Source organism: Suillus plorans, assembly GCF_016647745.1.
Source record: "Suillus plorans strain S12 chromosome Unknown HD556scaffold_63, whole genome shotgun sequence".
Taxonomy (NCBI): Eukaryota; Fungi; Basidiomycota; class Agaricomycetes; order Boletales; family Suillaceae; genus Suillus; species Suillus plorans.
The window spans coordinates 114,459-138,938 of record NW_024537447.1 but is presented as its reverse complement, the minus strand read 5'-3'; the positions used below and the strand labels follow the sequence as shown (position 1 = coordinate 138,938).

The following is a 24,480-nucleotide window of genomic DNA, read 5'->3' as shown; positions in this document are numbered from 1 at the left end:
ACGCAATTGACATAAGTTCAGAACAGTATGCGATTCAAGATTGGAGCCACTCAAGATCGACAGATAACGACTTTGCGATTATAACCGTGTACATTGAGCCAGAGATCGTTTCCTAATCGATGCGATAGTTGCCTTGGGGTTGTGAACAAGAACAATAGTTGACGGACACGGTATAAGTTCTGGCCTAGCCTAGGGTCATTGAAAAATCGGAGCATTTCATGATTCTCACGCCAATCACACGCAAAAAAAAACTGCTAACTCTGAATCTGCCAGCGGGCATGCGCCAGGACTCGGAGAGGACATGAATTGTCGACTCGAAGAAATCATTCATCATATTCCTATCATCCTACCAATATTATATATGTAGGGTGCGACGAGACCGTGACCCTGTTCCACGGAAAATTTTGAATAGCCATCCGCCGGTGCTCTCATCCGTTCCAACACCTACTATGTACTAGTGCGGCGGCGCTAATCTGCAAACAAGGTGTTCTGATCAGGGTCTTCATACCAGATCCTTGGGCCCTACAATCCTACAGGCACTTTTATCAGCCTCTCGCATGCATTACCATGCAACGATCACTCTGCGGCACTATCATCAGAGTATCTGCTGCTGGGTGATTTTTGGTGCCAAGTACGGTTTCGCACATGGCTTCTGCACGGTGGGTGTTAAAATGCTCACCTGGATGTAATGAGTTTTGAGCTGGAGATTCCGCTGACGCAGTAATCGCGAACAGAACCTCCCATGTATCGATGACCATCGAACGTCTGCTTTAAATCTGCATCATATCACAATGAACTCGTTACTGATTATGATACTGAAATAGCTGACGCATCACAGGCTGGTGACTAGCTGACGTACGCCGTCATACTAAGCATGCCGAAGGTGATTTAGACTGTCAGACATACGAACAAACGCATTGACACCACATTCGCCAATCGTGCAATTCCACATCTTCATCGTCCATCGATAATTTCTGGGTTTGCAGGATATGGTATCGAAAAACACGTAAGTTGCACGTTTTTACTGATCTTCAAACCAACCTTGGTGCCCAGGAATGGAACACATTGCATGGTTTGAATTGCGATGAACCTTCTTACGATCAAGATGCGTAGAGAAAGCTGATCAACAAACTAAGGTACGGGCGGGAGTAACTCTGGAATCGTTGTCTCGCAAGCTAACACGTTTGGCTGTGGGCTATCAGAAGAATTCCAATGACTGGAACTTCTCCTGACAACACACAGCCAGAGAACGTTCTGGAAGGCATGATGTGTTTTCAAGCGACACTCCTGTATCACTCTCATTTACCTTTACCATTTGTAGGATATCCTGCTGAAAGGAGCCCTAGGAACGGGCAGAAAGACAGTTGCCCGTGCGATCAAGGCCTGGGGTGCGCCCCTTTCTGTACGAAGCGAGGTAGCAGGTTTTTTTGCGCTCCGTGAGATGCATGCACCCGACTGGGCGCACGAGGAACCAAGTTCTCCAGAACACGGTGAATATGTGCCTGTTTGAAATATCTGCTTGCTGTCTTGTATATTGTATATATATATGGCTCATTAGATCTGACATTCCAATTGTAACCATAATGTACTTATCATCATGCATATGAATACCTATGGCATGCAAGAGACGGAGGACTTCGTTATCGATCATAATTAGCTTATTGCTTATATAGTATACAGCAGGATTCTGGAAGGGCACAACGTATCATTCCGTACAAGCCCGCGGCGTGAATGTGACTAATAGAATATCTGAAACTTGAAATGCTCGAGCGATAGTGAGTACCATTCTAGTGTTTTAAGTGGACTTGGTATCAGTGTAAACTAGAAACGTGACTTGCACTAGAACTGCTAAGGTGCGTGCCGCACCTGCGATGGCCACTTTGATTGATCTCTGATCTCAGCAAGGACTCTAATTTCTCATTAATATTAGGTGTCTAAGCCACAATGCATGAGGCTGCTCGCCCTCGACCTTCCATTTATGTGTGAATGAAGTCCTATGGAAGGTGAGTGTTATATTACAAAGTGCAGTGCTGCTACTCCTCCTTCATTGGCGCATTTCCTGACATGTAACGTTTCCGGGTCATGATCAGCGTCCTGATCCGCATGTTACTGTCCTTCATCGATGCATCGGGAGTGCAGTATTCTTGAAGATTTAACAGATACGCAGGCTTCGATAGGGCCGATAGGCGGACGAAAAGGAAGGATATCCATTCCAATGATGCGCATGGACGGCCCATGTAACTTGACGTCATTTCTAGATGCCGGGACGAAGGACGTGATCGACCACGTATCAGTATCCAAAAATACTACGAGACTTTTCCACCAGACATTTCACAACGAGAGGTTGGGATGGAACCGCAGATTGTAAATTATGGAAGTCGCCGGGTAGCCTAAATCGAAGGTGGAAACTAGGATGATGATGAATAGGTAAGTGTCCGTGATCTGACAGTGATAGCACATATGAGATTGTTATGGAGCTTGTACCTTTTGTCAGTATCCACGCAGCGATTCTTGCAACCGTTAGAATGTTCCGGTCACCAACAGCAGGAGTTCCTTATTGCTGTTGCATCAACAATACTCCAGCTAAGATTTGAGTAGTACGTACGTGTATATAGTCTCGGACATGCTTCACAACGTTATTCAGCACTGAGTTAGTGAGGGAAGGTTATTCAAGGAGAACGTGCACTAACAGTGGGAGAGCTAAGGCGTAAAACAATATATGAGAAATCAGACACCCCGTAGTCCATTCTCACATGCCTGAGAGCCTAGCTTTGAGCAAGCACACAAGGCTCGAGGTTAGATTAAGCTACTATATGAATTGAGTCGACCTCTTAGAAACCGCCTTAGATAGCGCTTGAAAACTACTCACCGGGAAGTCTATGTCAAGACATTGTAGCTGGTGATGTTAGTTGCTGTGTGATGTCCAATGTCGAAATTGGCACAATGTGGCATCCCGTTCGACAAGTAATGAAGATCACTGCGGGCCGGGATACCTCACGCATCATCATGATGTTATGAAGGTCAGACTAGAGGCTAAATATTGAGCTGCAGAAACGAATAGGTAGCGTACATTGCAAACAGAGGTGGCGAGTTGTGTGGTATCAATATCGTACATCAAAGACGGCTCAAAATACATCAGAGAGAGCAGGTAAAGCACATCAACAACAAGAATCCATCGAGATATGAAGGCATGCGACTCGTGAAGGATGAGGAGATTTAATGATGGCCGTCTGTATATTCAGGAGAGAGACAACAGAGAAAGAGCCAGAAACGAGTCCAGAGTCCAGCCCGTCTTATCATTGCATCTGGGCGCGAGGTTGTTGAGGTCGTGGCTATGCCAGTAGCATCGCCAACGGGAGGTGTGGTGGATGAACCAGCCTGTGGTTGCGAATATGACTGGGTCACATTGGGCTTTGGAGGCTGTGAGCCAGTGGCAGTAGGGATCTTCGGAGGAAATAATTTTTTTCGTCTCTCCCTCGCGCAAGCATTTCTCTACGTGAAATTAAGTGGTGTAGGACGATCAAGGAAGAGAAGGAACATACACGTTGTCCCGGCGCACATGGGACCTCGACGACTGCGGGACTGGGTTGTCTGCGCCGTTTCAAAATGTTTCGAGCCCGGTCGAGAGGAGAGGACAGTGGTGTAGCACGACCACTAGAGGGGCTGGGGTTGCGATGGAATAGACGGCTGAGAAGCGTGCTACCTGGTGATGCTGAGGAGCTTTGTGCAGAGGACTGAGAACATGCCAGAGGTCAGTAAAACGAAATCGAATTGATAGCGAATCGTGATGACATACATGAGAACGATTTGGTGCAACTCCGTCGAAAAAACCTTGGGGTAGCCAATAAGCAGGCGGACGTCGTTGAACTGGAGGTTGTTTAGCACTAGTCTAGAGCGCATATATTGAGAACAACGAAATCTTTTTATGAAGGTGTCACATACATGGAGTACCGGCTGGTTGGCCTGACAGAGCGCGTTCAGTTGTGAGGATATACATTAAGACGTGCACATCAACTCACCTTTGAATTCAAAAGTAGATCAACATCCCATGTGTACGCGTTTGCATCGCTGCAGCCAGTGGCTAGTAGCTTTCCATCTTCCGAAAACGATACGGAGTCAACCCGGTATGCGTGCTGAAGGGGCGGGCCGATGGGTTGTCCATTGTCGAGGTTCCACAATAGCACTGTCTGGTCGTGTGATGCGCTTGCGAGGATGCGGTCATTTGGTGATATTCCCTATCCATTTAGTGATGACCTTGCCTGTGTCAATATCCCACAACCTCACTGCACCATCTGAACTCCCGCTAACCACTTTCTTCCCGTCCGGAGACAACGTTATACACTCCACTCCACCTTCTCCGTCTGTCCAGTCTTCTCCTATCTGCTTCCCGCTCTTCAAGTTCCACACTCGGAGCGAGCTGTCATGTGAACAAGTGATGATTCGCTGTCCACCTGGCAGGTGTATGATGCCTAGCACACTTTTAGTGTGTCCCTTGAATTCTTGGTGGAGTGTTATTGCTGATGTCTCTTTCGTTTTAGCAGTGGACGAAGCCATATTCCAGAATTTTCACTACAGTACAATGTCGTCTCAGCTTTCATCGATCAATTTTCAGAATAATCACTTACAAGGATTTCTCAGCAGCGATAGGCAGGCAGCGGGGACTCGAATGATGGTTCTGGTGGTCAAGTCAGAACTAAATCCACTGCTTCCTGGCACGTTTTTGTACATGCTGTAGTCTGGTGTTCGCTTCACAGCCTATATACAGCATAGGCTGCGCACCTAAAGTGCCTAATCATCCACATGATCACCTAGTTCTCAATGAAAGCCGGCTCAAAATACATCAGAGAGAGTGAATAGAGCACATCAACAAGAATCCATCGAGAGATATAAAGGCATGCCACTGGTGAAAAATAAGAAATCTAATGATGACCATCTGTATTCAGAGACAGCCGGGAAAGAGCCAGAAGCGAGTCCAAAGTGCAGCCTGTCTTATCGTTGCATCTGGACGCGAGATCGTTGAGGTCGTGACTAAGCCAGTAACATCGTCAACGGGAGGTGTGGTGGATAAACCAGAGATCGCAGCCTGTGGTTGCGAAGATAACTGGGTCACATTGGGCTTTGAAGGCCGTGAGTTACTTGCGGTAGGGATCTTCGGAGGAAATATTCTCCCTCGTGCAAGCATTTCTCTGAATGAGATTAGCTGGAGTAGGACGGTCAAGGATGAGAAGAACATACACGTTTTCCGTGCGCATATGGGACCTCGACAACTGCAGGACTGGGTCCTTGAAATCCAATGCCTTCACCTCTTTGTCTGCGCCGTTTCAAAATGTTTCGAGGTCGAGAGGAGAGGACAGTGATGTAGCACGAGCGCTGGAGGGGCTGCGGTTGTGGTGGAATAAACGGCCGACAAGTGTGCTGCCAGGCGATACTGAGGAGCCAGCGCGCCTTCGTGTAGAGGAGTCAGGACTGAGAACGTCAGGAAAACAAAATCGGATTGATAGTGAATCATGATGACATACATGGGAACGATTTGGTGGAACTCCGTCGAAAAAAACTTGGGGTACCCGATAAGCAGGCGGACGTCGTTGATTCAGAGGTTGTGTAGCACTAGTCTAGCGCATATATGATGAGAACAATAAGATCTTTTGATGAAGGTGTCACGTACATAGAGTGCCAACTTGCTGGCCTGGCAGAGCGCGTTCAGTTGTGAAAATATACAATGAGATATGCATATCAACTCACCTTTGAATTCGAAAGTAGGTCGTCGAGGCCAGCTTCTCGAACAATTGTAGCAGCATCCCATGTGTACGTGTTTTTGTCGCGGCAGCCAGTGGCTAGTAGTTTTCCATCTTCCGAAAACGATACGGAGTGAACCAAGTTTGCGTGCTGGAGAGGCAAGCCGATGATTTTTCCATTGTCGAGGTTCTACACTGTATTGTCGTACAATGCGCTTGCGAGGATTCGGATATTGCAATGGCCCAGACCACTGGTTGGTGTGCGCTTCCAGTAATGTGGTTTGCTTGTCTTCCGCGGGCCGGCCCGGGTAACGACATCCTCACACCTGTACCCTGAGACGGGTCCAGGAATTACTGTGAATGTCTGTCCAAAGTCCGTCCCATTGTGTACTTTCAACATCTGCTGAGTCTTTTGGATCTCGGTTGTTTGTCTAGGCGGCAGCAACATTTCAAGTTGTCCTTTCTCGAAATTACCAACACAGTAAATGCATTTCTCGACAAATGTATGCGCAATACTAGTATTCGTACAGGTATCCTAATGAATTGTATGTATCTGTCAAAACTTTTTGTATCCATCGTATGCAGAGTAGTACTCTATAGAGGACCATGTAAGGGACACCTGTGTCCCTGCCGCACTTCCAGGCCCGTAAATGCCTTGGCGCAGGAAGTCCTCCGCCAGTCTACCGTTCCTGCAAGCTGCTAAATGCTAAAACTTCAGAGACATCATGTAGGTACAAGGTCAATCCATAAACTCATAAAAAATACAAATCCCACAGAGGTAGAGCAAGCCAAAGCCAACCCGCCCCACCAAGCAGTTTCAGTTAAACCCAAGTCTAAACTGTCAGTCATAACGATGTTATATGCATGCTGGACCCCTCTCCCCAACGCGCTCGAGTTGCAGTAACAATTATCATAGACATCCGCAAACTGCAGCATACTGGCCGTGATTAACCAGACTGCGTTGACGGTTGCCAAGAATTTCCCACTCCATCTCAAAAGGTCTGATAGGACCTTTGCGAGACGCATTGTGATAGAAAAGAAAGGACTCCAGCTGGATCTGGCCGAGTATAAATATGTGTAATGCGAAATGATGCTCGATGTGACAAGCATTGCCCAGACTATCGTAGCCAGTGCACCGTAGAGGATATAACCAAGAGATCTACAACCAAGGCCCTGTCGTGTGCCGTTGTCAACGATATGTACAGGTATATGAATCAAATGGTGCTTACCATAGTCGGAGTAAAATACACAACCATTACCGCAGCTCCCGTTGTTGCCCATTGCAAAGCCATGGACAGGAGCCACGCCATGAACATGCGGAAGAATATCCCTGACGCCCAGGGGCTCCGTACTCCGTATCTAGGTGCTGCGTATCGAGGAAGTCTACAGTAAGCATTGACTTCGGACGGGTTTCCAGACCTGTTACTGGACTCAATAACGTTCTTCCCGCCCGCGTTCTTCCATATATCACCCGTCTTGACTGGTCTATGCATTCTGGAATTGTTGGAGGCCATTAGAAAAGCATCGAAGATATCCTCCGCCGACCGGGACCATGGGATGGCCCTGGCATAGTTGTAGATAGGTGGAATTAAGCTTTCGTCAGGAGACGAAGAGTGTTCTAAAGTGGAATCAATGGATATTGCTCGTCTTTCGGAAAGGTCTGATGCCTTTATAACTCCATGATAGGTCGCTACAAATGCCATTGCATCTGCATTGTCCATGGCCCGTTTAATGCGCACATAGTCACACTTTGGGGATAGCTGCAGCCAACCTATCACGATTGGTATGAGCCATAACCAAATCGACCCCGCGCCTTGACCGTTAGAGTTAAGATTGCCGTTGATATCCGATATTGAACCGATGAATGCCAACAGGTATGTAACAGTAACCCAAGCGATAGATGTTGCAGATGCGATGGACCAGGTGAGAGTATAATCGAGGGAGTCGGCAACTTTCGGCCACCAGTCATCATTCTCTGGCAGGACAATGAGGGAACTGAGCAGCGAGTCTTCGTTTGTTATTTTCAGTGGAGTTTGCTGAAGGCTTATGAGGATGCGGACGGCGTGTTTGGCATTGGGAAAGGACACATTCTCAAATCGACGGCTGATCCACCGAGCATTGAGAATAGTGAGAATCATCGAGTAACCGGCGAGCAACGGTGAACCGATTGTGAGGATGGCAGACATGAGGTTGTCAACCCTATGTCTTGCACCGAAAGGCAGGTGAGAAATGAGCGCAAGGTAGGGTAACAGCCAGGCACTGAACTGCTGCGAAATGTTCGCCCAGTTTGGCTTCTGTGTTCCAGAGCCGCACTGTGAAAGACACGCGTCATAGGTGAATCCGACTGCTGTTAAGATCTCCGAAGACGAGTTTGCTACATTTCCACCAGTGGCATTGACTAATCCGAACGCGTTGAGCGTATGGTTCGCATTATTTCTGAAGTTGATAAAACAGTCAGTAAAGTTGACCGCGGACGCCCCTTTGAGAGACGTGAGCAGTAAAAGTAACAATCGGATCTCTGGGCGAATGGTGAGCAGAAGTCAAGACTAGACATTGGACTCACTCATTGTGTCGCGCATTAGCTGCATCATAGGGCAGAGTGACCCTATGGATTTATATAGTAAGGGAGTTCCCGATACGTAAGCCCCAGAGAACTGGCAATAGACTTAATGTCCAAAAACCGTTGAACATCGTTACACAGAACTCTTTTGTCTAAACCTGGCGATTCGTTACTAACTGATATCTGAACTTTGAAATCATACAGGAACTTACCGTGTCCGGTTTCACCCGACCTCTGAATCAAGTGAGAACGTTCACTTCAAAGTCAGGAATTTCGCAAATACCATACCTATGATTGACACAATAAGTCTAATGATCTAGATAGACATACTCCAACCGCTGCCTTCGAGGAAAACCAGGCATGCAGTTCGAAGCAAAGCAAGGAGCTTCGTGCCTGTGACTATCATGCATATGTGGGGGTTGTGGATTGGTTGAAGATTGAACCAGACTTGGTCGACACCGCAAGATTGTTTAGATAGCGGGTTACAGATATGCATCTACAGTACATGGAAGGAATCGGCCCAAGATTGAGCGTTTTACGTGGCATGCACTCCCGATCCGCAGTGCATTGCTTGTTGTGCAGAACCAACGAGTGTAATAGTGTATGCATCGAAGCTCTGGCCCGCTGACAAGGGAGACAGCCCATCTCAGTGGTAAGGCCTGAATATTGAATCCTGATGCTGCATGCATTGATGGTTTGGGTCAGAATCGTCAGATTGAGGCTTGTCAGATTGACCCGTGATCCGAATGATATCCGAAATTTTCAGCACACAATATTACATAATATTTTTCTAGAAGTTAGTACCATTATATCTATTACGCACTGCCAGGCAGTACTTCGTTCTTTCAGTCACTCGCGTCGGTATCTCGCCACCCTCAGTCTAATGGCTGAACAATCACGGTACTTTGTCACGCATGTTGCATCAAGCGCATCCATCATGATCATCCATGGCACCATTGGCACGTAGATTCAGACATCCCACGAATTTTGTTCTGAATGTCACGGTGGAACAGGGAATCAAACCAAAAAACTATGCCTCAGTGAACGTTCTAAATCTCACAACTTGACGAGTCATTTTGTTATCGACCGTCGATTCGAGAACGATATCTGCTGTGAAAATTGTCCTCACACCTCTTGAGTCTTTGAAGCCACGTTTCCCAGCATCCATACATACGGACAACCGTTCAAGCTCCCAGAAATATTCCGTGTTTCCCAGCGTATATGAATGGATGGTCGACCAATCTCCACAATATTCCGCATCTTCCAGCATACGGATAGTCATCTAATCTCCACGAAGAATAGCACGGCATTCGGGCTAAATCATTACACATTGCAAGATACTCCTCGCTCACTTCACAGGCTCCCCCTCGCATGTCGATGGTTTTTTCATTCCCTGTTCCGCACGAGGCACTATCATTGTGCGTGAATTGGGATTTTTATGTGGATCGACATAGGCTTCATAGAGTTTTGCCGCGACTTCCCTTGTTCAGTGTTTGCCCCTCTTGATCGAGAGGTAACTGCGATTCTCCGTTGATCGCGACACGAGCAAGGACTATGTAGACGTCTTGTAAAAAAAATTGCATTTGGTCTCGAAACGTCAAATTTCAAATGCCGGGACTGCGGTGACGAAAGGTGAAGGGAGCGTGGGAAGGAGACACGTTCTGTGAACTGCTCGATATTGTAACCATGATCTTTGAAGCAGCGTAGACGTCTCTACTTCCAAGCTGTGTAGGACCAGGTGTCTAGCTAGGGGAGTGCTGTAAGATGTGCGTACAAATCATGCATTTTTCGGCTTAACACTGTAACAGATCACATATTACCCCTCCGCCGCCGAAGGTGAGACGAGTTCCATGGAAATTTTACCTTTAACACGTTATCTAATGGTGGTATGCTCCCCCAGGTTAATATCGGTGATGAGAGTTGACTCGCACATTTACTGTTACATCATGACCATGGCTGGAGAGTACGGAGTATCTCTGCCGGTTCCGTGGATGCTGCTCGTATGAGTACTGATGCACGACAGATGTCTCTTCTCAGCCCCACCTGGCGGGAGTCCTTCGACACAGTGGTGTTTTTCCTAGGCGCCTCTCGCGCGCAAGCAATATATCCTGGTCCTCGTAGAACCAATCCGTGATTGCCCCACTTACTATGGTCTCTGCAATACTCCCGTTCCTTGTGTTAATGAGGTGCGCTGCGCTTCATGGACTCACTTTAGGATTTGACACATACACAAATTGCATCCTCGCTCTTGAGACCCTTTCTTTTCTAGTAGTCTGTGTACTTGCAGACACTTGCACCAAGCGAACGCCAACAACACAGATGCAAGTGACTTTTTGTTGCCACGATACTTTCTCCCTCCATATTTGTAAATAATTCATACCAGAGCAGTGGTATCCTACAATGACTTTGTGGAGTTCCACAGCTGTTTCGTCGGTGCACTCTCACATGCAGCCACATCTCTGGTATATTGTTCATGTGCTACGACGCTTTATCTTGTCGCCACTTTTCCACTGGTGCTTAGGTCTCCACATTCCTACCTTCCGCATTTTTCCACTACGTTTGTATCGTATAAGACGCCATGTTTTATCACCACTCACTCATCATCTCCCACCGCTTAAAGTTTTCAGCAGTCAGTTTTCATCGCTCAAAGTCCTACTCTTCTCCTTACATCTTTCATTTCTACTCGAATCATGGAACAAGTGTGTTCAAACCTAAAGTGCTCTGCAGTCATCCCGATCCCGGAGGTATGGTTTTCCTGTTCTGCTGTTGTCTCGATTCACATTTCTTCGTGTACAGGGTCAAGAAGTAGCAATGTTCGACCGCAAGTCAATTTGCGAAAAGTGCTATGGCAAACCGATTTGCGCAAAGTGCGACCGTTTGTTGCACGTAAGATGATTCTCTTTTGGTCTCCGGATATTATGCTGATCTAGATTTCACCTGCAGGCGCCGCTCCCGATTATCCCCGCAAGACAAATTGTGCCAGTAAGTGTTTGACTTTCCCTTCATTTTGTCGCTAGAGTACTGACCCCTACAAAAGGTATATGAAGAACCAGAGGCTTGCCAGATTGAAGCAATTCACACGTATCTCCCGAGACCCAAGCAGGGCTACGTGATCAGGCGTGCACAAGTCCCCGACGGGGAGGGTGGTATGCGGTACGAGTACATTTCTTGCCGTGTGGAACGGCACACCCACGCCAAGCTGGTGAGCCCTGTCAAAAAGTTATTTCATTTTACTCAGCGGGGCTCTTAGAACTAGGAGACCAATTGTCTGCTGAATGTTTGCACCGATTATTAACCATTCTGGACCGTATTTTTATGTCTACTTATTATGTATGCATAACACTATACAACCTTATATCTAACTAAAGTTCATTGTGTACTATGATCTTGCGCATATTCTCCTCTGGACCACCCTTTATATCTGCCATGGGCTCACAAGTATGGTCCGCATAGCATAATATTTCAGAACATTGAGAGGAAGACAGATGCGCAGGAACGGGGCTAGTTGACACCGTATCACACCTCGTTCTGTCGGACTGAGTTCAAACAATGTGGGTTCTCATGTAAGACGAGAACAGCTCGATCTCGTTGGTGTCCAGGAGCAGTGGCAACTTCCACGTGCACAATGGTATCGTTTGATCATACGACAACAAAAACCTTGTATGGTAACGCGAATCACCATACAGCAAGTTGACCCTCGACAGCATACTTCTTTTAAAGAAATGTTCAAACTATGCAAGGAATATACTTAAATTTATATCGCATCATCACAACATCGTCATGTGTAACATACAAAGCCCCAATTTACCGTCCAGAACGGACCAGAAAGTCGAGATGACACCTGGGTGTTTTAAATGGCGCCGAAGTCTCGCAAAATAAAAGGTTATTATCTACTGTCAAAAATCATTCGTGAGAACACAAGTAGGACACATACCTGCAAAGTTATTGCTACTGCTGCCCGAGTGAAACGACAGATTCGAAGAGGGAGTGATATTCTGATGTGCCAGTGGTTAGCATATTTTGGTGGTTAGCTAAACGGCAATTGCTGATGGATAGTAATTACTGGGAGTGGACTGAACAGGAGAAGAAAGGGATAAGAAAAACTAGCTGGGCGTCGATAACTCGGAAAATTAGGGATAGCCTTGCGTCAGTCTTGAGCTCGCGATAGCTAGCAGCGGTTGAAACATAAAAAATTGGTAGGATCCGACCTCATTCCATGTTTCAACCAGAACAGAGATCTGTGGGTACGTACAAACGAATGCTTGGACGACAATAATGCTGGATTGGTGCTGACTCGCAGAGACCACATACATAATAGAATATGTTGTGCTTCACCAGGACGGCGTGTGTATTGTTGTTGGACGCTCGCCACCAGGTTTGGACGACACGTATGAGCGTCAAGGAAACAAGTCCTGGGGGGAGTGTCAGTCATCGCGTCTAATGTAATGAATGCTTCAAGTTCCCGGTGACATACCCAGTTGAAAGATAAACGAGAGAAGAAATGGCAAGAAGAATTGGACGCGGGTTGAGCTCCGGTAGCAGCCTGTGATACCTGGGATCGCGCTAGTCGTGACTGTGAGGTGGAGTGAATGCGTGCGAATAGAAGTGAGGGAAGGTGAAAGCACAAACCATAAGAAGTAACGATCGCGCCAAAACAAATGCCGATGAACGATGCCATGACAGCCTGGCTGATCGATTAACCATGAAATCAATGTTGAGGGCATGGGACTCACAAAAAGGGCGGATAGCATGGCTACAAGTACGATCTTATTACTGTTCCAAAGCGCATATGTCCTGAGCACAAAAAAGCCTGGAGGAATCGGATCAGAAGCACGTGTATGTCGTGGATGAAGGAGAGATACATTCAGAGCAAGTGAGTGATATCACTGCGGAACCTGTGAAAGGAAAGAGCAGCGCTCGGTAAGGACGTGCGTATAGCATGTGCCGTGCACATACCTGAGTAAATATCGATCAGCATCATTCGCCGGCGGGTAGGTAATTTCGCTGCATATTTACATACTTTTGAGTTCTCGTTCGGGGAGAAATCCAGTTAAACAAAACACGTCAACTCAATGGCCGCCATGGGAGGGACGTATGCCGAATTGAACGCACGAAGTATGCCCAATATGACAAATACAAAGTGACATGCCGTGCAATGATATAAAGGACTTTTACTTTATGCCAGCGCGGCCGACACAGGAACATCCACTTTAAACAGCATGTGATCAACATTTGAAGCGAGACACAAGCACATCACCTCTTCTTGAAGTGAACAAACATAATCATAGGCCCAGATAAGCAAGTTTAACGGCGGACAGGAAGAGTTCAGAACAAGCTTACCCAGAATGTCGCCATCGACGCCGAGCTGTCACGTTAGATGACGGAACAAAGCAGTTCAAACGACACGTACTGCACATGTACTAGTGACCCATAGCATGTCTGTCATTGTCTTGTCATCGTGTTAAGAAAGCGACGCACCGCTAAGTACTGCAGACTCTTGGCCGCTGCGATCTCGTCAGCTGAATATTCCATCTTCATTTGTTCGAGGTAAAAAAAAAAAAAGGGCTTTACGCGCTCATCATGCATCTTCTTAAGTATCTCGTCTTTGAACCCACCTTAGTCTAAACCTTACTGATGTACTAAGGACACCATTCGGCTTAGCCTGTCAATGACCGTCTTGATCGGGGCTGTTAAACTTGATAAAAGTTCCAGGACCTAGATCTGAATAGGTACTAGTCTAACCATTTTACCCGTACCTCTGTGTATGGAGGCAGCCGTAAGGCCTTGGTTTTGGTTTTGTACAGAGGTTCTCGCGACTGCTATTACTAGTAGTAGTCTACCGCCGGAATGTCCCGGCGCCACTGTACGTCATGAGCGAGTGCTCGCTTCCCACATTCATTTCTCTCACCCACGACGTCGAGTTCGCCGTAACTCGCACCTCCTCACCCACACCTACAGTTTTTCTTTAGACATCTTTTTTTAGTATGGTCGAGCACCTCAGTATTGGGCTCAGTAGCAGAGCCCCAGCTACTCATCAATCAACCCATGGCGCCGTCCCACTCAATTCAGGTTCGAATTCACACCCAGCACTATCCGCGAGGCAATCTACCGCGGGCAGTGGAGATACTGTTGTTCTAGGGCTACCAGTCTATGCTGCGCAGCGATCAAACTCACAGGGTACGCAGCTTTCCGTACACCAACGCACTCGGCTTTCCACCGCGCAAGCTGCGCACTTAATTCGGTACTTCGCATATTGTCCGTGCAACTAACAGCAGTACGGCTAGCAGCTGCTCAGCCCTAGATTAATCATGCTCCCACGGATGAGATCGGTGCTCTGAAGGCACAAATTACCGAGCTCGAGCACAGGAAGCCGGCAACCGTTTACCTGCCGGAGCACTTGTTCTTCATCAAACTTTGATAACAGACCCTGGAGCTGTCGAACGGCACCTGAGCGAGTCTGGCCAGTGACAAGGTCGAGTCTAAACGAGCCACCTTGCCTGCCCTCCGACCAAGAAACAAAGTTAGTCCGATCTGCATATGGGGTACCTGAACAATTTTTAGAAGCTCTTTTCCTTTGATGTGTTGCAGAGTCCCTTAAAGAGCAGAGCCTTGTGGCATTGCGTTTCTTGTGACCATCGCCATCACGCCCTGATGCGGTCATTACATAAAACAATGGTAGTAAATGGAAACACAGCAATCGTAAATGAGAAAGCAGATTCGTCCACCAGGCTATAGAGGTAGGTACTGTGCTAGGTCAGCATATGTTTCACCACGGTTAGGGTAGGTTAGTAAGGGGGTGACCTTGTCTTGTTCTCTGAGGTTCACCTGGGGTAGGGTGCCCCTAGGGATGAGCTACGACACGATCAAGGTTAAATGCGAGGCGTCAGGTGCCTACAATTGGTTAGTCGCTGTCCTGTGCAAGACACAAAAAATATAGTATGATCCGCAAGAGCCTATTTCATCTATGAGCTTGATCTGCAGTAAAAGAGATTTACGTTCGTGAATAGAGTGAGCGCGGTGGGATGAAAACCCAGAACATATTGCAACGCGCAGGAGTTTTTATGGTTAATCATGAATATCTACAAACAGTTTATGTAGCGCCAGCTCTGCGATATGAGTCAAGATTCAAAACAGAGAGGGTACTCATGGACCAGTCATCTCGTAGGTCAACCCTTGTTTCATGAACGATGCCAAATAAGCCAAACCACGCTATAAGACTTCACACCGTAATGACCGTACGATCTGCAGATGCAGATGACATGTCGGACATGGAAATACACGTGAAGATCTCGGGGCTATACGCGTGGCGGTCGATATGCCAGAGATGGAGGTGCATGCGCGTGGCGAGAAGCGCAAGGACAAAGGCCTCCAAACTGGATGTGCGTATGCGAGGGTGCTGTCAGTAGAAATTGGCAATATAAGTTGGAAATGCATACTCTTCGAGGAGGGAGTAATATACAGCCTGTGTGTGCGGAATATCAGTGACACGATCATATCGAAGGGACGTTTACGCACATCAGAAAACATTATTGGCGCAAGGACATTCACAGCCGAGAGAACTTTCGAGACAACGGTCATCATTAATGAGGACAGAGAGATATGAGGGTGCTGACTCACACAGACCGCACGCATAGTAAAATATGTTGTGCTTCACCAGAACGGCGTAAATATCGCTGTTGGACGTTCGCCAGGTTTGGACGACACGTATGAGTGTCAAGGAGACAAGTCCTGGAGGGAGCGTCAGTCATCGCGTCTGATATAATGTATACTCCAAGTTCCCAATGACATACCCAGTTGAAAGATAAACAAGAGAAGAAATGGCAGGAAAAATTGGACGCGGGTTGAACTCCGGTAGCAGCCTGTGATACCTGGGATCGCGCTGGTCGTGACTGTGAGGTGAAGTGAATGCGTGCGAATAGAAGTGAGGAAAGGTGAGAGTACAAACCATAAGAAGTAACGATCGCGCTAAAACAAATGCCGATGAACGATGCCATGACAGCCTGGCTGATCGATTAACCATGAAATCGATGTTGAGGGTATGGGACTCACAAAAAGGGCAGATAGCATGGCTACAAGTACGATCTTATTACTGTTCCAAAGCGCATATGTCCTGAGCACAAAAAAGCCTGGAGGAATCGGATCAGAAGCACGTGTATGTCGTGGATGAAGGAGAGATACATTCAGAGCAAGCGAGTGATATCACTCCGAAACCTGTAAGAAATCGCAACGCTCAGCAAGGACGTGCATGTAGCAAGCACCGTACACATACTTGAGTAAATGTAGACCAGTATCTTGCATTTCTGGCGATGTCATGCAGTCAGTGTCATTCATCGGCGGGCAAGTAACCCCGCTGCATATTCACATACTCTGGTGTTCTCATTCGGGGCGAAATTCACTGAAACACAACATGTCAATTCAATATTGGGGGATGTATGCCAGGATTGAACGCACGAAATATGTCCGTGATGACGAATAGAAAGGGGACATATCGCGCAATGATATAAAGGACTTTTACCTTAGTCCAGCGCGACTGATGCAGGAACGTCCACTTTGAACAGCATGCTATCAATATTTGAACCGAGGCGTATCGTAACACAAGCGCATCACCTCTTCGTGAAGTGAACAAATATAATCATAAGTCTGGATAAGCGAGTTTAACGGCGGACGGGAAGAGATCGGAACAAGCTTACCCAGAATGTCGCTATCGACGCTGAGCCATCACGTTAGAACGAGGAACAAGCAATTCAAATAACACGTACTGCATATGTACTAGTGACCCATGGCATGTCTGTTATTGTCTTGTCATCGTATTAAGAAAGCGACGCACCCCCAAGTACTGCAGACTTTTGGCCGCTTCGATCTCGTCAGCTGAATATACCATGTGCATTCGTTCGAGGTGAAAAAGGGCGTTACGCGCTCATAATGCAGCTTCTTAAGTATCTCTTTTGAATAAGCTTCGAAATGGGGTCTGAACGTTCTGAACCTTAATTCAAGGACACCATTCGGTTTACCAGCTTTGATCGGGGCATGCCGCGTTCCATTAGCTGATTTAAAGTTGACGTGATCACAGGCCGCACCAGGTGGAGGCTAACCTGATGGAAGTTACAGCTGGGTTTCAGTAGTTTTACTGTATAAGTACTCTAGAGGGGACGTAAGACACTTACCATATTCAATTAAGTTTGAACGTGGCACAGGTTGACTCGCCTCAGCTCAGTTCATTGTGTCGACCTCTTTTAGATCAACTCTAGCCATTTCGGTCCTCGGATATACCGTGGTTCTTCGGAGCATGATGAGGTTAACGCGCGCAATGATGATATCTCGTCACTTTTTAGGGTTGACTCGCACCTGGACCCTGGATTGAATCTCGTCGAGTCATCAAGAAGATTGATGCTAAGGGTAAAGATGCGGTAACAGGAAACGAACAGTAGTAAGCCAGCGAGGTGCACGACAGTCATAACGGTTGAACATGTTCGAGGAACCTCGCCGAAAGTTTCGAAGCGCGTGTAGATAAATAAAACGGTATCGGCGGAGGCGTCCCTTTCTTTACCAGTCATGAGGGTGTTATGTAAAATAGAATGAATAATTAACTGATGGACCTCCTCGACACACCGGTGACCCCGACTCGGCGCTTGCATTAGTCGACTTGGATAATTAGTGAATGAGTTTATACATATTTGGTTATTATAAACGCAATTGATGTATGGTAAGAACGAAAAAATCGGATATAACAATGCATATGTGCATGAAATACGAATGCGTGCTGGAAAGTATCCCGTGAAAGTCAACGAGTAGTCGTAGCCATCAAGCGCAGGAGCGACAACTAACGTCAAAAATAATCAAGGAAAAGAGGGTCTGAGATCATGACGACGACGACGACAATGTACTTTACACATACGTATGATCATCCAAACTTAAGTGGTGTCCGTCGAAACGTGAGTGTAAAACGTGGTGCAGCATTACAAATTCAACTTCAAATATGGTCTTTTTGAAACCCTGCGCGCAATCAGTCTACTGCCTTATAGACTCATACGCAGGGGGAACATCTCTCTGTTCTCCGGCTTCTTCTTCACTATGGGCTCGTCCCGCATCTTGATGCTGAACAACGCCAGACCCCTCCCCGTCGACTTCTTGTTGGGTAGCGAGGCTCAGGCCTTGACGGCCAGCAGCAGCTTCTCTCTCCTTCATTGCCCGGCTGCTGGAGGAGGTGTTGCTGACGCTTGGGGCGGGTGATGTAAGCGGGAGTGGGTTGTGCCAGTCTGCTTGTTGCATTGCGTACATGTTGGGTGCTCCTTGAGGATACTGGCCCGGGCCTGGGCGTATGAACCCCTGAGAGGGGTATCCCTCACTGGGAGAAGTGACGGTGTCGCTGTATTGGGAGGGAGAGCTGAGTGGGGAGGTTGTGCGGTTGATAGCTGGGACGGCAGCTGCGGCGGGACCCGCAGCTAAGAAGGGACTTTCTCCGTATTGCCGCATACTTCCGGCATGGTCAGGGTAGGGGGTGATCTCGGTTTCATCGCCAAGGTCTACTTGGGGGAGTGTTCCGCCACCTGAGGGGTGGGAAACGACACGATCGGGGTCAAAGTTGCCGTCGAACTCGTCTCGCCTTCTGCGACGACGTAAGCAGAAGAAGAGGAGCCCGAAGATGACGATTAAGGCGATACCACCGACGACGCCACCTACGATTGCGCCGGTGTTTGATGAGTTGTTTGTAGTAGTAGGAGAGGTTGTTGAGACAGGGATTGAGGTTGTCGTGGATATCTCCGTTGTGACAACGATTGTTGATCCGTAAGAATTTATTGAGCTAGTTGATGGGGTAAATGACTATGGAAGAAATGAGATAAGAGTGGACAAACGTAAGGGTGACGGGTACTGTAGTAGCGACGGATGTCATGGAGGTTGTGGTTGGAGTTGTACTAGTGGCGGAAGGGGTAGTTGAAGTTTGTCCATTGCTGTTTGTGGTTGCAGGTGTGGATGATGTAGGAGTTGTAGTTGGTGTTGATGATGATACTGGAGTTGATTGGGATGTCGATGTTGGTGTTGTTGACGTTGATGTCGGAGTAGTAGTAGTAGCTACAGATGATCAATTAGTGATGTTTGTACATTTATTAGGATACGAAAGGGGAGAAGAAATACTTGGTGTTGTAGGAGTAGGAGTAGTAGTAGGTGGAGTTGTTGTAGGCGTCGGTGTTGTTACTGCGGGCGATGTCGTCGGCACTGGTGCAGACGACATGATGGCAAGAAGGAAAAAATCGGATATTGGAGTTGGAGCCTGTTTTAGGAGAGAGACTATAAAAGTATCATACGGAAAAACGTTTGCTCAAGAACTGCGCAGCCAACACGAGGAACAAGGTTTTTAACACGTAACTTGCATTTATTCAGCCCAACCATTCAATCTCCGACTTCATGCCAATGCCCGTGTCTCAAGTCTGCCATCCATGCCCGTCTCCATGCACATGTGGTACCATACCTTTTCTCCGTCTCATCTCGTAAAATCAAAACTTCGTTCCCCAGAATTAAGGCCCACATCTGATACCCTCGAACTGCCTTGCCTATTATTGTAGCCAAATTGCAGCCGGAATTTCCACGTCGCGCACAACTGACGTCCCGTCTGTCCTTGTTGTCCCAATGCCGACTTCTCTCTTTCGATTCCACCACCGTGATTCTCACCGACACCCACGGCCCCAAGACCTCGTGTGAGTAAACATCCAAATAAACTAACTTTAGTCGGGTTTGCCCAAGCGTATTTAGAAACAACTCCTCAAATCCGCTTTTCAAACTATAAATTTCACCCCACATCGCTACATCATTCCCCCAACCCTCCGCTTTCTCCCCGCGAGAAGTTTCCAAAATGGGCATGATGTGTCCTACTGACGTTCAGATAGTATCCAATAATTGGCTTCTGGATCGCCTGCAGCTCTTCAAGTACGTACGTACTAACACGAGTAACAACCCGATATATCTTGCTATCCCGCCAGTACCTGCATCATCGCGAACGAACTGACAATATGTCGTTGATTCGGTCAACTTGTGACTTGTCGGTTTGTGTGGGATACTTCTCTCGAGAAGAAGACACCAGTCCATGACGTCACCGGGAGGACCACGGCATATCCTTTCCACAGGTACCCGCTGCGTATGCGCCAAGAAGGAAGCCAAGTAATTTCATAGAATTCAGGATCCTGGATTCGTTATAAGTCTACTTACTTGTAATCGATGAGTGGCCTTCCAATCGATGTGTGCATCCTCATGCAATAATACTTGTCCTGCACTTGTACAAGCTGCGATTCTCATCCCTCCACATCCCCTGATTTGGTAGAATATTTCGCAGGAGATCGGCCCTCGCGGCCCTGTTTCCAGGTTCGCTGTTCCGACTAATTTTGCACATCTTATGAGTGATACATGCGTGATAAACAATCACCCAGACACAATCGCAAAGGTTACATAGGCGAATGTCTGAAGCGTGCACATCCCCTTGCCGTCAAGTGCTTTGATAGCTAAATAGGCAATACATCATCTGTACAAACTCGTGGCTACTCCGAGCTCAATTGGGTAGTGCAGCAGATGTTGCTACTGTCCCGACCTTTGGCACCTCGTCAACAAGACATGGTGGTCATGCACCTTGAAGCATCTTGACACCACATTCCGGCTTATCTTGTTGAGTCTCGCATTCACTGTCCTGATCGGCTACTAAAAGACAAAGCAGATCCTCTTACATTTCTGCTGCTTCTGCTGTGATTGCATGAGCGGAGCGGTAGTGGGCTTCGTTATTACACCACCCACTCACTCGTTGGGGAAGCGCCTATGAGTGAAATTCAATTATACTCGCAAAATCTATCTCTGGAAATTGACTCCTCGAGACTATCACGACGGAGTCACCTGCTTTCGTCTCACCCGAGCGTTGAGTCAGAGTACGTGGTAGTGCCGGTGGAAAAGTCTGTCAGTTACCAGATTCGCAGCAGGGCAGACACAGGGTGAGACCATATTTTCGTAACATGAAGGGTACTTGACATTTATTGACGTTGACTTCCCATGACGCAGCTGCTTGATACGCACAAAGGACTCGGAGGGGCATCGCCGTGTAGGCAGTGCTATATTGTCTCAGACTCATGATGTCTTCATTTTTAATTTTTGGGACTTTTCACTCACCAGACGATCGACGATCAGTATGCTTGAATGTCCGTTTATGTATGAGATCTCCAGTCAGTGGTCGATCAGATGGTCATTGCATTTACGAGATTCATATGGAATGATACACGGTGCCCTCCCAGACCCTGCACCATGCAATAAACAATAACCTAAAAATCGATCCTGAAGTCCTCCATCTCTTGCGTCACATAAGTATTTCATATGCACGATGATAAGTGTATAGTTACAAATGGAGTGTCAGATCTAATGAGCTATAAACACATAGAATACAAGACAGTAAGCAGATATTTCAAACAGGCACATCTTCGCCGTATTCTCGAGAACTTGGTTCCTCGACCGCCGAGTCGGGGGCTTGCATCTCACGGAGCGCAAAAAACCGTGCTACCTTGCTTCGCATAGAAATAGGCACGCCCCAGGCCTTGATATACTCCTTTATCTCCTGAGGGGTTGGCTTTTGTTCCCTGTGTGGCGTTGATTAGTTTGCAGGAACAGCGTATATCAACCAACTTACTCAGCCAAGCTTCGTGCAAAATCCATAATAGTATCAATGTCCGTTCCTATGAGCATCATTAGCACTGCGTCAGGTCATCCAGTGTTAGACATGACATTACCATCGAGTTCGTACCAAGAGATCTTCTCGATCTCCCGAAGGAAGGTCACCGTCTCAGTATCCCTCCCGATAGGGACGGATGCGTCCTTGCCGCTAGAGATAGCTTCCGCCAAATCATCTCGGCCGAAGAGTTGTAGCCAACGTCGGCGACGCGCTGCCAGATCGAGATCAGGCAATCTGATGGCTGCAACAGGGAAAAGTTAGTGATCTAGTCGGGTCAGATAGCTGGGTACGCACTGGCTGAGAATGACGTGAGTAGTGCCTGCTGCTCGTCTGACAACACCACGGGCCACAGACAGACACATCCGGGCTTCTCAAATTCTTTAACCATAAAATCGATACGTTCCTGATGAAGAATTAGCTCTACTATTACGGCATTGACGGTACAACGCCGAGGAACATACTCTACCAATTGGAGATCCAACACTCATGAAATACTGTGCGACGTGTGTTCAGAAGGGATATAATGGACGATTTGATAGACAATACTTACATCCCCGCGGTGTACAACCACTACCGCCTTCCACTCGACCGCAAGCTAAGCAATTACCACGTTGAGCCAGAGATGTATTACGGCCTGGGGATGGTACATCCCGATGCTAGTTTGGCGGCCCAAGGTTGCACTGTGGCAGTGTCGCATGTCCGTGGGATGTCACTCGCCCGAATATCAAGCATCGGACGCTTGAGGATGTTGCAGATCGCACGAGCAACTGTCTTTCTGCCCGTTCCTATGGCCCCTCTCAGCAAGATATTCTATAAAAAGTAGAGGTCAACGAGAGTGATGCAGGAGTGTCGCTTCAAAACACACCATGCCTTTCAACGCTTTCTCTTGCTGTGAACTGTCAAGAGAAGTTCCAATGATATCCTTTATGGATTGGATGAGATCCTGCAACAAACGCGTTAGCTTGCGAGACGACAATTCCAAAGCTACTCCCGCCCGCACCTTAGTTTGTTGGTCCTTGATCAGCCTTTTCCACGCATCTTCATCATAAGCAGACTGATCGCAATTCAAACCCTGCAATGTAACCCATGCCTGGACAACAAGGTTGGTTTGAAGATCAGTAAAAACGTGCAACGTGCTTACGCGTTTTTCGATGTCATATCCTGCAAACCAGGTCAACCGGTCAACAGCGAGTTCCTCCATGTTTTCCAGAGGCAGCTGCGGAAGGTGAACTGTGATTGGGGGCGGGAAGAACATGTCTGATTGAGGTATACGGGGAAGGAGATGGGAGCGGTTTGATGTCGGTGTCAGGGAATCCAAGACGGTTATATATGAGAAAGTGTGGAACTGCGGAATGGAGAACTGTAGAGGGGGTCCATGCAATAATGGGCGAAACAAGAATGGCTTGAGTGTGAGTCAAGGAACAGTAGACAACAACATATTGTGGAACATTAGAAATTGCTGATGAACAATGAATATGGGTTGTGGAAGTATACGATTGTTCCACGGGTCAGGGAGTCCCATGCGAAGCGGCAATGTGCTGAATGTGGTGTTGATGTACTTGTTCGTATGCCCAAATGATATTCGACAACCCTTCGTATGACGGTGAATGAGTTATATCGTGGGAATCCCAATGGTTTGGATTTGCGTTTGCTTTTGTTTCACTGTGCCTATAGGTCTAACAGTTGTGTTTTAGGCGTATCGGCTAGACTGACAACCAACTTGTCTGTAGCAGTACACATCAGCCTGGCCACGAGCCTATGCGTCATCCATAATCTCATTTGAGTACATCTTAATATGGTGTAAAATTAACCCACAGACGTTCGATGTCCCATTGATGAGGCGGGTCGCCATACATAGAAGATGCTCGTGATGACTTTGTCGATAGAATGGCTAACTTGAAGCCCTTTACTTACCATCCACGTGAACATTTCAACACCCACTGTCAGAACTCGAGTGACCTTGCGATTATAGAGGTCCAAAGATCGTCTAGCACGAAGACCTTGGTTGGAACGCCTCGTTTGTATATCAACACTCGGCACTCAAACGGATGCAAACACTGACAGATGCATCCGAAGGTACCCATGGACATTACAGGGCCACGATCTAGTCCTGCCGTACATATTCGTGGGATGATAGGACTTTAATGGCTGATCTATAACGTCTTCTCGAGTCGACACTGATGCATAGGCAAATGCCAGCGGGCATGCACCGGGATGGAACATTCATATTTTTTTGCGCTAATGACCGTAGACGAGTCGAGCGTGAGGATCATGAAACTGGTACGAAGGTAATGTGTAGTGACTCACTTTCAAGTCAGCAAACATGCTGGTGCGGTGCAGGAAAAAGAGGAGGATCGAGGACGTGCTTAGTGTCAAAGACAGTCATCAACAAAAGTAGCACGCCAAAGTTGAAGGGGACATGCGCATCCCACTCCTGGACTTTTGTCACCGAGTCGCACTACTCACTTAGCATAGAGTAAGGCAAAATG

The 24,480-nt window shown here is 47.3% G+C and overlaps 6 protein-coding genes across 6 annotated transcripts; all 6 read right to left on the bottom strand.

The window, feature by feature from the left end:
- Positions 1–1,936: 1,936 nt before the first annotated feature.
- On the bottom strand, positions 1,937–2,265 carry HD556DRAFT_1400879 (uncharacterized protein). Its single transcript, XM_041303819.1, has one exon. It carries the CDS (start codon positions 2,250–2,252, stop codon positions 2,034–2,036), a length of 219 nt encoding a protein of 72 aa, XP_041156088.1. The 5' UTR covers positions 2,253–2,265; the 3' UTR covers positions 1,937–2,033.
- A 4,045-nt stretch (positions 2,266–6,310) lies between these two features.
- On the bottom strand, positions 6,311–8,289 carry HD556DRAFT_1495779 (uncharacterized protein; the record flags this gene model as incomplete). The annotated part of the gene is made up of 5 exons (XM_041308874.1): positions 6,311–6,908; positions 6,965–7,094; positions 7,123–7,154; positions 7,175–8,171; positions 8,204–8,289. 5 exons carry the CDS (start codon positions 8,287–8,289, stop codon positions 6,459–6,461), a joined length of 1,695 nt encoding a protein of 564 aa, XP_041156087.1. The 3' UTR covers positions 6,311–6,458.
- Positions 8,290–12,421: 4,132 nt separating this feature from the next.
- Positions 12,422–13,489, bottom strand: HD556DRAFT_834697 (uncharacterized protein). Its single transcript, XM_041311776.1, has 6 exons — positions 13,252–13,489; positions 13,158–13,190; positions 13,029–13,105; positions 12,925–12,979; positions 12,770–12,868; positions 12,422–12,707 (listed from the first exon to the last, which is right to left on the bottom strand). Exons 1-6 carry the CDS (start codon positions 13,274–13,276, stop codon positions 12,517–12,519), a joined length of 480 nt encoding a protein of 159 aa, XP_041156086.1. The 5' UTR covers positions 13,277–13,489; the 3' UTR covers positions 12,422–12,516.
- A 2,025-nt stretch (positions 13,490–15,514) lies between these two features.
- Positions 15,515–17,182, bottom strand: HD556DRAFT_1311687 (uncharacterized protein; the record flags this gene model as incomplete). The annotated part of the gene is made up of 13 exons (XM_041300563.1): positions 15,515–15,668; positions 15,732–15,757; positions 15,811–15,854; positions 15,913–16,023; positions 16,086–16,184; positions 16,241–16,295; positions 16,345–16,421; positions 16,565–16,595; positions 16,662–16,690; positions 16,747–16,825; positions 16,986–17,005; positions 17,055–17,064; positions 17,123–17,182. The coding sequence occupies 13 exons, from the start codon at positions 17,180–17,182 to the stop codon at positions 15,515–15,517; spliced, it is 795 nt and encodes a 264-aa protein (XP_041156085.1).
- Positions 17,183–18,116: 934 nt separating this feature from the next.
- HD556DRAFT_834502 (uncharacterized protein) lies at positions 18,117–19,460 on the bottom strand. The gene is made up of 3 exons (XM_041311775.1): positions 19,429–19,460; positions 19,166–19,376; positions 18,117–19,116 (listed from the first exon to the last, which is right to left on the bottom strand). The coding sequence occupies exons 2-3, from the start codon at positions 19,184–19,186 to the stop codon at positions 18,304–18,306; spliced, it is 834 nt and encodes a 277-aa protein (XP_041156084.1). The 5' UTR covers positions 19,187–19,376; positions 19,429–19,460; the 3' UTR covers positions 18,117–18,303.
- Positions 19,461–21,727: 2,267 nt separating this feature from the next.
- On the bottom strand, positions 21,728–23,246 carry HD556DRAFT_1311685 (uncharacterized protein; the record flags this gene model as incomplete). The annotated part of the gene is made up of 10 exons (XM_041300562.1): positions 21,728–21,899; positions 21,950–21,995; positions 22,050–22,232; positions 22,286–22,394; positions 22,453–22,485; positions 22,542–22,586; positions 22,673–22,801; positions 22,857–22,934; positions 22,992–23,081; positions 23,133–23,246. 10 exons carry the CDS (start codon positions 23,244–23,246, stop codon positions 21,728–21,730), a joined length of 999 nt encoding a protein of 332 aa, XP_041156083.1.
- Between the last annotated feature and the right edge of the window lie 1,234 nt (positions 23,247–24,480).

Bases quoted from the DNA above. Each gene is read 5' to 3' on its own strand.
- HD556DRAFT_1400879 (XM_041303819.1), bottom strand. From the start codon at position 2,252: ATGACGTCAAGTTACATGGGCCGTCCATGCGCATCATTGGAATGGATA.
- HD556DRAFT_834697 (XM_041311776.1), bottom strand. From the start codon at position 13,276: ATGATGCTGATCGATATTTACTCAG. The intron at 13,191-13,251 runs GTATGTGCACGG...TTCCTTTCACAG, and splicing joins GCTGATCGATATTTACTCAG to GTTCCGCAGTGATATCACTC. The intron at 12,980-13,028 runs GTGAGTCCCATG...TCGATCAGCCAG, and splicing joins CCATGCTATCCGCCCTTTTT to GCTGTCATGGCATCGTTCAT.
- HD556DRAFT_834502 (XM_041311775.1), bottom strand. From the start codon at position 19,186: ATGACATCCGTCGCTACTACA. The intron at 19,117-19,165 runs GTACCCGTCACC...TTTCTTCCATAG, and splicing joins TGACATCCGTCGCTACTACA to TCATTTACCCCATCAACTAG.